Below are 16,429 nucleotides of genomic sequence, written 5' to 3'. Positions count from 1 at the left end.
GTAATGGCCACGTACCGCCATTTTTCTACCAGTGTATAGACCGATATCCCTTCTCCCGCCAGTAGCCAAGACACTTGAAGCACTACTCCTCCCCAGCCTTGTGGAGAATTTTCCAGCTGCCCTCCATCAACATGGATTCCGTAAGGCACATTGTACGACGACAGCCTTACATACCATTTCGACACATATTGATGCCGGACTTAATCAGCCCAAACTGTGTCATAGGACGGTCCTCGTGGCGCTTGACCTATCGAAGGCATTCGATACGGTCACCCATGCCACATTATTCGTGGACATCGAGAATACGTCCCTACCAGCAGGAACGAAGCGTTAAGTTCCGAATTATATGTGCGGACGCCAGTCGTACGTGGAATTCAGGGACAAGAAGCCAAAACCCCGTAGAGTTAAACAGGGAGTTCCCCAGGGTGGGTGATATCTCCGGCATCGCAATGGACTGAATAGTCTAAGTGAGCCTGAATCTTAATCGGGCTGCCACTTTAACCTAACCTATATCTCCGGCACTGTTTAATTTATACCTGTCCTCGATTTCACTCCCTCCTGATGACGTTGAGATTGTATCATATGCGGACGACTGTACAATCATGGCATCCGGGCCCATTGTTGATGACATATGCGATCTTTTAAACGTCCACATTGCTGATCTTACCAGTTATTTCACTGCAAGAAATTTGAGTCGTCAACAGAAGTCGTTTCTCAACTTCTGTTGACGGTAGACTACTTGGCGCTGGTCGCTACTCGCTTTGTGCTTGATCAAAAATAATACAAAAACACATAAAAACAGTTACAACTAACTAAGTTATAAAGGAGATAAGTGCAGTGTCTTTGTTATTGTTTTGGATAAACAGACAACTAGAATTGGAGTGAAAATTACCTTTTGAGTTTTTTTTTATTAAATGCCATAATGGAGGGCGAAGATCCGCCTCCAAGGCTTGATCCAAAAAAGAGAAATGAGCCCCCCATAAATCGTGAAAATAAAAAATTCAAAAACATTCAACCAAACCCTCTAGTAAATGAAAAATATGTGCCTTTTTTAAGAAAAGAAGACAAAACTTCTATAACAAATGAAAACCAAACAAAAGTAAACAAACCAAGCAGTGTAAACTCGGGTGAAACTCATGAAGAAGAGGTGCATTATTATAATTTCTATAAGAACAAACAAATACTTTATCCACAAAACCATCCAGGCCCCTTTTATGTGCTTGTGTCCTCAGAAGTGCCAGTTTCTACAAGAAGGAAAAACTCAGAATTACATTTGTATGCCAAACTGAAAAGAGCTAATATAAATGAAAAATTCATATCAAAAAATATTGCTTATAATACCTTCCGCCTATCTTTCAATGATTCAAACTCGGCAAACAAATTTGTTCTAAATGAAAACCTTGAATCCCTGGGTCTAAAAGCTTTCATTCCTGACCGTTTTTTACATAAATTTTATATAATCAACTATGTGCCAACTCAATTCACTGGTGAAGAAATTGTTAATGAAATTGTGATCAATCCAGAAAACAAATTCGATACAGTATCAATCGAGAGATTTAAAATCAAAAATGAGAATGGCAGGTATGTACCATCAGAAACTATTAAAATTGGCTTGATATCGGATACTCTTGTAAAGGAGATTTATATGTTTAACACCATCACTGCAACCGAGTTATACGTTCCGCAAGTACGGCTATGCAAAAACTGCGGTAGGTTAGGCCACATTGCGAACAGATGTCGCTCAAGGAAACGTTGTTTACTTTGCGGTCAAAACATTATTTGCCCAAACAGCTGCTTAGACGTCAAATGCTCTCTCTGCATGTCCACAATTAAATGCCAAACTACTTGTCTCACTCCCAGATGCATTCTCTGCAATCAAAATGACCATAATGCAATGGATTCTGATAAGTGCTAAAAATACAAAGATGAAAAAAACATCAGACAATTAATGGCTCTTTCCAATCTGTCAAGAAAAGAATGTCTTCAAAAACAAACAACTTCAAACTATTACGCTATTCTTGATGAGCCGCAATACGAAAACGAATATCCATCAATATCTATGAAAAACAAAACTCCAACCAAATCTATAACAGAAGAAATAAACAGAAAAATCACAAGAATTAAATACAGCAAAATAGCCGCAGCTTCTCCCAAAAGATTCTTGCCTTCTGCGGAACCTGATATAAAACTCCCCTCCAAATCAGTTTTTCGACATGAAAGTTTTTCGAAAGTCTCTGAACTGGAAAAGTTAGTCTCAACCTTCACTCAACAAATGTCAGCAATTCTTACAGCAGCAAACTGTCAAGAAGGACTTTCTGCTTTAAATTTCTTTCAAAAAGCCATAAATAGCACATCAGCAAATTCAAATGCACATACATCTCAATCTAATCACACACATGGTAAATCTACTTCAATACAATATACAGAGTCTTAATAAAAATAAGAATCTTCTAGATTTCTATCTCAACAAATTACAAATTGATATATGTCTATTAAGTGAAATTTTTAACTATGAAGGAAAGGATACTCAATCTAAATTAACAAATTATAACATTATTTCAAAGAAGAGGAATGATAACTACGGGGGTGTCGCGATATGCCTCAAAAAAGAAATAAAGTTTAAGAAAATTAAATTTGATACTAATTTGGACATCTTGATATGGGAAACCACCAACCTTACAACTAATATTACACTTGTGTCGGTATACTTTCCTCATTCCATACAAACTGCAATGTTAAAAAATGAACTTGAAAAACTCATATTTCTTTTTGAAAACAAACCAAATGTTTTCATATGTGGCGATTTCAATGCCAGATCAAAAATTTTTGGCGACAGTTTGGATTCCGTTCGCGGTAAATTGGTTCAGAAAATTTTTGAGGGCTCTGTTTTCAGATGCCTCAACAATGGTGACATAACGTTCAAAAGAGACTTGGCAGAAATGTCAGGATCGGTCTTAGACCTATCCTTTACAAACACTTACCTATCTTTAACATGGAAAGTCATAAACACTACACTGGGGGGCAGCCATCATTTCCCAATTCAAATTACATGTCAAGAAAACTCCATAAAAAACAGAAATTTTCTCTCTAAAGCAAAACTCCTAAAAAATCTAAATCAGTTGGTTTTCTCCACCGACGTTGACGAAATTCACATGTCACTCAAAATCGAAATTGAAAACGCTACTTTTAAGATAACCCCTAAAAGAACACCCAAGGCGTGGTGGAATGATTCGGTAGAAAGACTATATCGTTTACGTCAGGCAGCGCAAAAACGTTTTGATTTTTGCAAAAGCAGCTCAAATGCAGAAAATCTTCAACAAGCGATAGCGAATCTCAGAAATGCAATTAAATTTGCAAAGAGGAAATCATTTACATCAAAGATTGATCACCTAAATACAAATCCAAACTCCAAGTCACTTTTCAAGTTTGTACGAGGATGCAAAAACTATTCCTTTACTGACACATCCTCCAACTGGAGTGAAGACAACAATAATAAATTCTTAAACAACCTTATGGAGAAAATTCCAAACAATATTACAAGACTAGATCACTTTGAAGTTACTGAAGATTTCACCTTATTGGAGTTTTTCAAGATCCTGAAGGAGAAAAATAAACCATCAGCGGCAGGTCTCGACGGAATCACCTACGAAATGGTTAAAAATCTCTCTGATGAAGCAAAACGCAACTTACTTACTGCATTAAATAAAGCATGGGCAAAATGTGAAATTAATGAAGAGTGGAGGAAAATTAAAATAATCCCAATTCCGAAAAGAGGCAAAGATCTTACAGATATAACAAATTTTAGACCTATTGCTCTATTACCAGTTTTTTTAAAAATCCTAAATCTAATGATGAAAAATAGACTAAACGTTTTTTTGATTAAAAATAATGTTTTGCCACACAGATCCTACGCATATCAAAAACATAAATCTGCGGCTTCATGTGTTAATGACTTGCTACACTCAATATCAGTATACAAGGAAAAAGGCGAAAAAACTATTATCATGACACTTGATGTATCATGACACTTGATGTGTGTTGACATCAATATTCTTACAAACATAATGCTGAATCTGAATTTTCCCCAACACATCACAGCTTGGATTCATTCATTTCTCAGCAGGAGAACTCTCATCATGGGTAAAAACAGTATAGACATATTCAATGGCATTCCACAAGGTAACTGTCTAAGCCCAACTTTATTCAACATATACACACTGGGTCTCCATGGAGTTGCAGATGAGAATACGGATATATACCAATTCGCGGACGATTTTATAATCTTAAGCCACGCAAAGGAGTTTAATAATGCAACAAGCATACTGCAAAACAAAGCTTTAGAGTTCAACTCGCTTTTAAAACAACTAAAATTGCAAGTAAACATTGAAAAAACTGCTGTGATGTACGTTGCCAAAGGAGCCAGGAACATTCCGCTAATCTCCCTTTGGGGTAGACTAATACGTCCACTAAATTCAATCAAATTCCTTGGAAGAACAATAAATAACAGCCTGTCACTCAGAGATCATTTTAATGATGTTTCATCATCATGCAAGTCATCTCTCAACGCCCTCAAAATGTTGACGTCACTGAACAATGGACTGCATCCAACCATTGCCAATAATGTGACAAAGTCTAAAAACAGAATATCTGGTATCTTCAATGGCAAATGCTCCAAAATATCTGGATACAAAAATTAGAAGCTTCCAAAACCAAATTCTCAAGAGGAACATGGGTCTAACGAAAGATACTCCGACGCATATAGTTTATGCACTAGCTGGTATAACTCCACCAAAGCAAAGAGCGCAGTACTTGGCGGCCAAAGAACTGTTAAACTTAAAGATATACAATGTAAAACTTTATGAGCACATAACAGGCAAAGTCTCAAAAAATACTAGTATGGGTATGGTCTACCTAAAATTCAAAAATATTCTAGACCAAACTAAAGTAAACAACTACATACCTGCATCCTCAAAAAAACAAATACGGTTAAATGTTTTTCCATTCAATAAAAACACCTACAATTCAACCTGTCTATTAGCTCTGTACAGGAAAGAAATGAATGAACTTAAGGGAGAAGGATATTGCATATGGGCGACTGATGCTTCTGTCAACGAAAACTCAACGGGCTGTGCTGCCTGTAACATTTCTACAAATGAAAACTTTCTTTTTCAAATACAAGCTAAAGTGTCTTCTCTCACTGGCGAACTACATGCTCTCAACAAAGCCATCGACATCATTATTGAAGACGGGATTGATAAAGCTGCAATTTTCACTGACAGCAAAAATGCTTGCATTCTCATGAGAAACAATACTGCCCACAATTATATGATTAATGATATAATTAATAAAGTCAACAACTCCTCACTATCGCAACTAGTAATAGTCTGGACTCCTTCTCATGTAGGAATCCAACCTAATGAACTGGCAGATTACTACGCTAAACACGCAGCAACAAATGGCTCCATAATTAACTCAAATTTTTCAATAAAAGATGCCCAACATGCCATTAAAGATTGTCTATGGAAAGAGTGGAAAGAAGAATATCAAAGTACATCTCTTCACAAAGGAACATACTTTTACCAATTTTTCAACGAGCCTCCAAAAAATCCATGGTATAAAGACTCTTCATTAACACCTCCAAGCATTAAACTGATAAACAGATTACTCTCCGGTCATACATACTCTAAACAATTCCTTTTTAATATGAGACTAATTGATAGCAACATATGCGAAACTTGTAACGCTCTTGAAAACGAACACCATCTCATCTTTCACTGCAACAAATTTGAACAAACCAGAAAGAACTACATCATCTTTAAAAAATTCTCCAACTTACCAACATTACTGAAAAATGCGAAGACTGCCGACTTAAAAGAACTTATCAGTTTTATTAATATAAACAACATCAACTTATAGAAAAGTTTGTCGGAGATAGGCGCAAATGCGATAACCAGTACTGGTGTATGAATACTAGGTATTCGACCAACCCCACAAACGTGGAATCTAAATCCGAAAAAAAAAGAAATTTGAGGATATCTGCCACCAAATCCTCAGCCACAATGTTCACTATATGGACGGCGGAAATACGTAGGCAGTTGTGTTGGAAATAAGTATTGAAAACTACTTGGAAAGAAGGCAATGGTACTGCGTGATTGTATTGATAAATTTTTCTTTTGAATATTTGTTATTGCTCACAACCATATATATATATTTGTTTATTTTATTGTATGTCATAACTTACTGTGATTTTAAATGACAATATTTGAATTCTGTTTCATTCATACCTTGTATTTCTCAGTTTAGTTTTTTGTTTGTAACTTAGTTTGAATAAACGTCATGTTTTTTAAAAATATTCGTGTTTCATCAATTATTTCTACTAACAAAGGTTATGGGCCCCTTACCTTGAAAATTGAGCCAAATAAAAAAGGCGTCAGCGTTTAATGTCGATAAATTGAAAGAAGGAATTTATGATGGATGGCGTTTACATATGAAAAGCTTTTTAATCCATACGGATCTTTGGGGATATGTATCAGGAGAAATTATTAACCTAAAACAAAAAGAAGAATTGCAGGCACGGAACAAACAAGACCAAAAGGCGTTGTCATCGATATATTTATGTATCAAAAGTGACCAATTGGGTGCAGTTAAAAATTGCCAAACATCTCGAGAAGCATGGATGAAACTTGAACAGAAATTTCAATCTAGGAGGATACTACATTTTCTCTGAAGGCATTTGTGATGTAAATATCTCCACTCAGAATGGAGAAGACCTTGTTTTGAAGGACGTACTTTTCGTTCCAAAAATAAAATACAATTTCGTCAGAATTTCAAAGTTGTCTGAAGAGATCAAATTGCAACATTTCTTAAAGATAAGGTTGAGATTAGAAATCAAATGAACAAGGTTATACTGATTGTCACAAAAAGTGGTCAGCAATATATTTGTAAAAATAAAAAAATTCAACAAATTTATAGTATGTGTTAGGAGGACAATTTCATGAAATGGCATCAAAGATTGGGCCATCTCAATATTCAAAGTATGGTTGAATTATCGAATAAGGGGATGGTGCAAGGCATGCATTTGGGAAGTGCCCCAAAAAATTTTACTTGCGAGACGTGTTTAAAAGCAAAGATTTGTGTTCAAACTTTTCCGAAAGAATCAATATATCGTGCGAAAGAGCATCTCGAGTTGGTTCACACGGATGTCTGTGGACCTATGAGAGTGACATCTGCTGGCGGATCTAGATATTTCGTTCTATTTATTTATTTATTTATGGTTTAAAAGGGCCCAACACAAATAGGTTATATAGACCCGCAACTATATATAAAGTTCTTAAAATAGTTCAGATATCCAGATAATTATATACATTTCAAAATTATTTTGAATTTACTTTCAAATCGACTTATACACATCAATATCCACCAAAAATTGTTTTATATTCTTATAGTTATTTTCATTTGCGAGTACCGAAATATCATTGATTTTATAACGATTCCTTTTGTCTTCATAGTTCAAACATTGATTAAATATATGAAATATTGTTAAAGTTTGCCCACATACACATTGAGGAGGTGGTAATTTCTCAATAATATATCTATGTGTTAATAAACAATGCCCAATTCTTAATCTATTAAATTTGATTAAGTCATTTCTTGGTAAACTGGCTTGTTTGTAACCTTGAGAGATGTGGTTTTGGATTTTAAATAGTTTTGTTTGATTATCATTTGTCCATATATCATTCCACTGGTCAATAATGTATTTCTTGATATATCTTTTGAAATCGTTATGTTGAAAGTGAAAGGTAGGATCCACAGCATCCATTAGTGCCTCTTTTGCTAGCCGATCAGCCAGTTCATTTCCTGTCAAATTTACGTGGCTTGGGATCCACATAAAGTTTATTTCATTATGTGTATATTTAGATATGAGATTGCGTAGCTGGTTTATTATATTGTTCCTACTAAAAGGGTTGCTTATGTCTTCCAGTGCACTCCTACTGTCCGACATTATAACTATTTTTCGTCCCGTATACTTGTGACTAATTGACTCTACGCAAGCCCTAATTGCAAGAAGCTCACACGTATAGATGGATGAGAAATTAAATAAGCGCCTTTTGGTAGATAGATTCTCTCCTACAAATGCAAATCCAGACTTTTCATTCATAACTGATCCATCTGTGTAAAAGATCAGGTAGCCCTTGTATTTGTCATTAATTATCTCTCTGAAACGTTGTTGAATTTCAACAGGGAGCATTTCGTTCTTTTTGCAAAAAGCTAGTTCGAAATTCACAGATGGATTCGAAAGTAACCATGGAGCCATATCAGATACTTTTGTAATTTCTATTTTAGATTTGTCAATGTAATATTTTTGTAAAATTTTAGAGAATTCATTATGAACATTCATATACAGGGGTCGATATCTCTTTGGTTTGGATGTCAGTTTTTTGATTTTGTGTTCATTTGCCATCATTTTATTAAATGGGTGGTCTTTCAGAGATAGTATTTTAAGAGTATATAACAGCAATTGTTTTAGTCTCCGTAGATCTAATGGAGGGCAGAACGCCAGTACTTGTAGGCTTACTGCTGGACTAGTTCTAAAAGCTCCTGTGGCTAAACGTATTCCTGTATTCAGTATGGGGTTAAGATCTTTTAAATGATAATCCGAGGCGGATGAATATATTATGGAAGCATAGTCTATAGTTGGCAATACTACGCATGTTAATATCCTAAGAAGTGATTGCTGATCGGATCCAAATTTGGAGCATCTTAGCATTTTTATTATGTCAAGTTTTGCGTTTGCCTTAGCTTTTATATTTCGGATGTGATGTTGGAATGTGAGTTTTTCATCAAAAGTTACGCCTAAAAATTTGTGCCTATCGACAAATGTAATTTCTTCCCCATAAAGGGTTAATCGCATATCGTCTGGAAATCCACTCTTTCTACGCCTGGAAAACTTTATGCCTACGGTCTTTTCCTGGTGGAACTGAAACCCAGTAATGTCACTCCAAGACTCAAGTTTCTTGATGGTATTTTGAATTCTTTTAAATATAGTGGATATCTTTCTACCCGAAGAATAGATGACCAGATCATCGGCATAAAGTAGGGCTTTAACCCCCTTAGTTATATTCATGAAGACTGAATTAATAGCATGAAGAAAAAGGGTCACACTCAGGACGGATCCTTGTGGCACACCATTTTCTAAGTTGAAATAATTGGAGTAAGTGTTTCCTATTAAACAACAAAATGTTCGATCCTTTAAAAAGTTTGAAATGAATGCCGCCATGTTACCCTTAATTTCTGAGACATTTAGTTTCTCAAATACAAGTTTTCTCCACATTGAGTCGTAAGCTCGTCGAATGTCAAAAAATATAGCTATAACATCTTTTCCATATGAAAAGTTCTCCATTATATCGGAGTGTAGAATGACCAGATTATCAACAGTACATCTATTTTGCCTAAACCCAGATTGGTTAACATCTAATATATTGTTTTTTTCCAGGTACCAAACTAATCTTTTGTTGACCATTCTTTCTAATAGTTTGCAAAGACAGTTTGTGAGAGAAATCGGTCTATAACTATTCTTATCTGTACTATCCTTTCCAGGTTTAAGGATTGGTATAACTAATGATTTTCCCCAATTTCTTGGAAATACCTGATGTGTCCAGATGAGGTTATAAAAATTTAATAAGTATTGCAGTGATGCCTCCTCTAAGTTCTTTATCATCTCATAGCGAATATTATCCGGTCCTGGGGATGACCCTTTACAACTTCGCAAGGCTGATTTTAATTCGATCAGAGAGAATTTCTCATTATATGCCTCTGAATTATTGACCGTGTTAACTTTAAAATCCTTTCTCGCAATGTATCTCCTAAATTTCAACGAGAAATTCCTCGATGAGGAGTTATTCTCAAAGTTACTAGCCATTACATCTGCTATTTGGTTTCTATCCGTTATTAGAATATCCTGATCATATATAGCGTTAATTTGGTTGTAATTCGAAGAACCATTTAATGCCTTAATTTTTCTGAATACATCCGTAGATGATGTTCGAAGATTTATACTTTCAACGAATTGCAACCACGATTCCCTGCGACTTCTTCTTATTTCCTTACGTAGTTCATATTTTATCTGTTTGTACCTTTCTAAGTTCTCCTGTGTTACATTTCTTTTAAATTGTTTCAAAAGCCTCCTTCTCTCCTTTACTAATATCTTTATGGTATTATTCCACCATGGGACTTCCTTCCTACTACGTTCTGGTTTTCTAAGAGGTATAGCTCGTTCTGCTGATTGAATAATGGTGGTAGCAATATAATTTTCCATATCATCTATGTCAGAAAAGGTTTCTAAATGCACTGGGAATAGACATTTAAATTCGTCCCATCTAGCTTTCCTAACATTCCATGTGGGTCTTCTTTGAAATGAAGGGGAAACCCCATTGTATTTGATTAATATCGGGTAATGGTCGCTTCCGTGGATATCATTACAGATATTCCATTCAAAATATTGAGATATTTCTGGTGAGATAATGCTTAAATCTATATGGCTAAATGATCCATAAGCGTGGCTAAAATGAGTTGGACAACTTATATTGTCTAAGATATTTAGGTCGTTTTCATTGACAAACTGGCCAATAATTTTTCCCCTGGAGTCTGTTCTTTCTGAACCCCATATTGTGTTATGTCCATTGAAGTCTCCTAGCAATATATAAGGCAAATCAAATTGCCTTGTCAAATTGTTCAGTTCATTTTTGGAAATACTTTCTGACCCGGGAAGATATATAGAGCATAAGATGCAATTTATAGGGAATTTAATCTTAATTGCTACTACCTGTAGTTCTGTATTCAAAAGAATCTCCTCGCCTTCGATACTACTGTTGAGATAAATACATACACCTCCGTGGGCATTTGATGTTGAAATAAAGTTATTCTTGAAACAATTAAAGTTTTTTAGTGATGTGTAATAATTCGCGTTGAATCTAGATTCTTGAATGCATATTGCAATACAATTTGGTATATTATTTAATAGAAGTTTTAATTCATCTATGTGGCTTAACAAGCCATTGCAATTCCATTGTATTATTTGGTATTCGTTACTCATAAGTTGAAGAACTACATGACGATACGTCACCTACTAAATCAATGTTAATATCATCAAATTCTTTTCCAGAGCTCTTTTTCTTCTTTTTTTCGGCTTTTGCTATTTCACGTTTCTTCCGTTTGGATATACTCTTTGGGATTAGGTTGATTTTCGAACCATCTGTTCGCGTTATCTCACGAATAGAAGAGACAGTTGATAATGTTTCTTTAAGAGATTTTACTGGAGTACTGATTTCATTAGTGGTGAGTTTAGGCTGTTCACCACTTGTTTTGCAATTACAAGAGCAGTTGCATGTTTTTGTTGTTGCTGATGGTGTTGTTGGTTTTAAAGAAGATGCATTGGCGAATGAAACTGGGAGAGGATTCCTTATTGCGTATTGTTTACGTGCTTCATATATGGTAATTTTTTCCGTTATGCGAATAGTTTGGATTTCATATTCCTTCTTGTACAATGGACATTCTTTAGAAAAACTATTGTGGTCGCTTGAGCAATTTGCACATTTAGGTTTGTTATTACATTTCTCCCTTTTTCCCGATTCGTCAACATTCGTATGTTCATTTTGGTTGCAGTGTGGGCATACCTTAGATGGGGTCGAACATTTGTCTGAGACATGACCGAATTTGAAGCAATTATAGCAACGAAGTGGATTTGGTATATATGGTTTCACTTTAGAATAAAAGTACCCGACATAAACTGATTCTGGGGGATCTCTCACGTTGAATGTGACTATGTATAGTCCCGAGTCCACTGTTGTAAGTTGTTTTGTTTCCGGGTCACGTTTCTTAAGTCGTTTTATATCAGTTATGCTTTTATTAAGGGTTACAATTTCTTTTTTGATTTCTTCGTCATCTAGACAACGGAGTTCGTTAGTGTAGAAAATACCTTTGGAAACGTTCAATGATTTGTGCTCTTCGACGTTTACAAAAATGTCTATAGATAGCGACATCATTTTGATTATTTTGTTCGCTTGCTTTCCATTAGTGCATTCAATAAGTAGTTGACCATTTCGGAGTTTTTTACAATTCATAACTTGTCCACCAACAGTATCTATAGCTTTTTTAATGAGGAAAGGTGAGACATTAGTAAATCCCTTGTCGGCATGGATTCCAGCCCTTGCCATTAAAAGAAACACTGGCTGCAGCGAGTCTGGGTTGAGGACTCTTTTGTCCCTGTCGAACAGCAGGCCCCCCATGGTTGGGAGTTAATCGCCTATTCCAGCTCCAGTCGATTTGATTGATCACAAAGTGGTTTATACACGTTACAGAAAAGAAAGATTGTTTTTGTTTTTATTTGTTTGGTAAGTATTTGGGTACGAGTAGCTTGAGAGCTAAAACGATGTGCACGCAGTGAGAGACAAACACTCACTGTATTTCGTTCTATTTATAGATGATTTTACTTGAATGATGTTTGTGTATTTTATGAAACATAAAAACGAAGTCTACAATGCATTCCAGGATTTTATATCCACAGCTGAAAGACAAACATCCAAGAAATTTAAGGTCATAAGAAGTGACAATGGACCAGAATATTTGAGCAAAGAATTTTCTGTTAAGGTGTGTACTATGTTCGAGTTTTTCACCAAAACACTAAATTAAAAGTGCAAAAATATATATGAAGACGATAACATTTTTGTCAACTCTCTTCAAATTATGGATGGAAAAGATCCAATGTATTGATTGCGAACCATTTAATATTTCAAAATTAATTGGTTAAAAAAGTAACCGTGAAAATTTGCTGGTTTTCAGCTTGAAAACTGAACATAGTACTCAGCTTTAATCTAAAAAACTTGGGCATCCAAAGGCAATTTTCGGTAGAGTACACACCTCAGCAAAATGGAGTTGCGGAGAAGGCAAATCGTACAGTTGTAGAGATGGCTCGCTGCATGCTAATTCAGTCCAACTTAAATGAGAATCTATGGGGAGAAGCTGTAGGCACTGCCGTGTACTTAAGAAATCGGAGCCCATCCAAATCGTTAGGCGATAAAACTCCTATCGAGTTATGGAGCGGCATGAAACCATCTGTATCGCATTTTAAAGTTTTTGGTTGCAAAGCTGTTATGCCTGTTATGCTTGATAAAAGGCCTGGGAAGTCTACATTTTCCCCGAAAGGAATTGAGTGAGTGTTAACAGGTTACTCAAATGAATCAAACGCTTATCGCCTGTTAAGGGTGTGAAGTTAAAGTTGTTTTCTAAAGTTGTTTAGCGAATACACAAACCACTTTAATTTTTTTTGCATTTTCGTTTTTGTTGCGAATTTAAGGCTTTTTTGCAACAAATTAAATATATTATATTTCATGTTAGCCTGATACCGAAACAGGCAATTGACGTCCAAATGCATTATATCTAATTATACAATTATTTATCGAGCTTTATGGACAGATATAGATTAAGGAACATGGTTAATAGAACCATTGAAAAGAAAACGCCAGATACAAATCTATACATGCCTGGACTGTACATGTTTCGGTTCGGGCGAATGAACCTTTCCACAGCCTTTAGTATAGATCTGCCTGGGAGAAATAACTCAATTTTGGGCCCTTTATGCTAACTCCTTATGGAGAAAACATTTGGGAAATTTCCTCTTACAAATTGAATCATCTTTTCTCCCACTGTACATCATCTTTTCATATAACTTACAAGTCCCTTAAACTTATTATACCCTCCATCATAGGATGGGGGTATATTAACTTTGTCATTCCGTTTGTAACACATCGAAATATTGCTCTAAGACCCCATAAAGTATATATATTCTGGGTCGTGGTGAAATTCTGAGTCGATCTAAGCATGTCCGTCCGTCCGTCCGTCCGTCCGTCTGTTGAAATCACGCTAACTTCCGAACGAAACAAGCTATCGACTTGAAACTTGGCACAAGTAGTTGTTATCGATGTAGGTCGGATGGTATTGAAAATGGGCCATATCGGTCCACTTTTACGTATAGCCCCCATATAAAGGGACCCTCAGATTTGGCTTGTGGAGCCTCTAACAGAAGCATATTTCATCCGATCCGGCTGAAATTTGGTATATGGTCTCTAACAACCATGCAAAAATTGGTCCACATCGGTCCATAATTATATATAGCCCCCATATAAACCGATCCCCAGATTTGGCTTGCGGAGCCTAAAAGAGAAGCAAATTTCATCCGATCCGGCTGAAATTTGGTTCATGGTGTTGGTATATGGTCTCTAACAACCGTGCAAAAATTGGTTCATATCGGTCCATAATTATATATAGCCCCCATATAAACCGATCCCCAGATTTGGCTTGCGGAGCCTCAAAGAGAAGAAAATTTCATCCGATCCGGCTGAAATTTGGTACATGATGTTGGTATATGCTCTCTAACAACTATGCAAAAATTGGTCCATATCGGTCCATAATTATATATAGCCCCCATATAAACCGATCCCCAGATTTGGCTTGTAGAGCCTCTAAGAGAAGCAAATTTCATCCGATCCGGCTGAAATTTGGTACATGGTGTTGGTATATGGTCTCTAACAATCATGCAAAGATTGGTCCACATCGGTCCATAATTATATATAGCCCCCATATAAACCGATCCCCAGATTTGGCTTGCGGAGCCTCAAAGAGAAGCAAATTGCATCCGATCCGGCTGAAATTTGGTACATGGTATTGGTATATGGTCTCTAACAACCGTGCAAAAATTGGTCCACATCGGTCCATAATTATATATAGCGCCCATATAAACCGATCCCCAGATTTGGGTTGCGGAGCCTCAAAGAGAAGCAAATTTCATCCGATCCGCCTGAAATTTGGTACATGATATTGGTATATGGTCTCTAACAACCATGCAAAAATTGGTCCACATCTGTCCATAATTATATATAGCCCCCATATAAACCGATCCCCAGATTTGGCTTGCGGAGCCTCAAAGAGAAGCAAATTTCATCCGATCCGGTTGTAATTTGGAACATGGCGTTAGTGTATGATTTTTAACAACCGTGGCAGAATAGGTCCATATCGGTCCATAATTATATATAGCCCCTATATAAAACGTTCTCCAGATTTGACCTCCGGAGCGTCTTGGAGGAGCAAAATTCATCCGATCCGGTTCAAATTAGGAACGTGGTGTTAGTATATGGTCGCTAACAACCATACCAAAATTGGTCCAATCACACAAAAATTGGTCCATATCGGTTCATAATCATGGTTGCCACTAGAGCCAAAAATAATGTACCAAAATTTTATTTCTATAGAAAATTTTGTCAAAATTTTATTTCTAGAGAAAATTTTGTTAAAATTTTATTCGGTTCATAATAAAATTTTCATCATTGTCAAAATTTTATTTCTATAGAACATTTTGTCAAAAGTTTTTTTCTATAGAAAATTTTGTTAAAATTTTATTTCTGTAGAAATTTTTGTCAAAATTTTCTTTCTATAGAAAATTTTGTCAAAATTTTTATTTCTATAGACAATTTTGTGAAAATTTTATTTCTGTAGAAAATTTTGTCAAAATTTTATGTCTACTTTGTCAAACTGAATTATATACGTATTGGATCGATCTTTTTATACCCTCCATCATAGGATGGGGGTATATTAACTTTGTCATTCCGTTTGTAACACATCGAAATATTGCTCTAAGACCACATAAAGTATATATATTCTGGGTCGTGGTGAAATTCTGAGTCGATCTAAGCATGTCCGTCCGTCCGTCCGTCTGTTGAAATCACGCTAACTTCCGAACGAAACAAGCTATCGACTTGAAACTTGGCACAAGTAGTTGTTATCGATGTAGGTCGGATGGTATTGAAAATGGGCCATATCGGTCCACTTTTACGTATAGCCCCCATATAAAGGGACCCTCAGATTTGGCTTGTGGAGCCTCTAACAGAAGCATATTTCATCCGATCCGGCTGAAATTTGGTATATGGTATATGGTGTTGGTATATGGTCTCTAACAACCATGCAAAAATTGGTCCACATCGGTCCATAATTATATATAGCCCCCATATAAACCGATCCCCAGATTTGGCTTGCGGAGCCTAAAAGAGAAGCAAATTTCATCCGATCCGGCTGAAATTTGGTACATGGTGTTGGTATATGGTCTCTAACAACCGTGCAAAAATTGGTTCATATCGGTCCATAATTATATATAGCCCCCATATAAACCGATCCCCAGATTTGGCTTGCGGAGCCTCAAAGAGAAGAAAATTTCATCCGATCCGGCTGAAATTTGGTACATGATGTTGGTATATGCTGTCTAACAACCATGAAAAAATTGGTCCATATCGGTCCATAATTATATATAGCCCCCATATAAACCGATCCCCAGATTTGGCTTGTAGAGCCTCTAAGAGAAGCAAATTTCATCCGATCCGGCTGA

At 36.0% G+C, this 16,429-nt stretch overlaps 2 protein-coding genes and 1 long non-coding RNA gene across 3 annotated transcripts; 1 reads left to right on the top strand and 2 right to left on the bottom strand.

The window, feature by feature from the left end:
- Positions 1–1,118: 1,118 nt before the first annotated feature.
- On the bottom strand, positions 1,119–1,444 carry LOC142241199 (uncharacterized). The gene is made up of 2 exons (XR_012723525.1): positions 1,342–1,444; positions 1,119–1,244 (listed from the first exon to the last, which is right to left on the bottom strand). It is a non-coding gene; the product is annotated as an uncharacterized LOC142241199 (long non-coding RNA).
- Positions 1,445–3,152: 1,708 nt separating this feature from the next.
- On the top strand, positions 3,153–4,025 carry LOC142239778 (uncharacterized). Its single transcript, XM_075311549.1, has one exon. The coding sequence runs from the start codon at positions 3,153–3,155 to the stop codon at positions 4,023–4,025; it is 873 nt and encodes a 290-aa protein (XP_075167664.1).
- Positions 4,026–7,390: 3,365 nt separating this feature from the next.
- Positions 7,391–12,284, bottom strand: LOC142239777 (uncharacterized). The gene is made up of 2 exons (XM_075311547.1): positions 11,127–12,284; positions 7,391–10,921 (listed from the first exon to the last, which is right to left on the bottom strand). The coding sequence occupies exons 1-2, from the start codon at positions 12,282–12,284 to the stop codon at positions 7,391–7,393; spliced, it is 4,689 nt and encodes a 1,562-aa protein (XP_075167662.1).
- Between the last annotated feature and the right edge of the window lie 4,145 nt (positions 12,285–16,429).

This window comes from Haematobia irritans, chromosome 5 (genome assembly GCF_050003625.1).
Source record: "Haematobia irritans isolate KBUSLIRL chromosome 5, ASM5000362v1, whole genome shotgun sequence".
In the NCBI taxonomy this organism is placed as follows: Eukaryota; Metazoa; Arthropoda; class Insecta; order Diptera; family Muscidae; genus Haematobia; species Haematobia irritans.
The sequence above is the reverse complement of the archived record's forward strand: the minus strand, read 5'-3'. Positions and strand labels throughout refer to the sequence as shown.

Coding starts and splice junctions, on each gene's coding strand:
- LOC142239777 (XM_075311547.1), bottom strand. CDS start 12,284: ATGGGGGGCCTGCTGTTCGACAGGGACAAAAGAGTCCTCAACCCAGAC. Junction 10,922..11,126: donor ATGATATTAACATTGATTTA/GTAGGTGACGTA, acceptor AATTGTTTCAAG/AATAACTTTATTTCAACATC.
- LOC142239778 (XM_075311549.1), top strand. CDS start 3,153: ATGTCACTCAAAATCGAAATTGAAAACGCTACTTTTAAGATAACCCCT.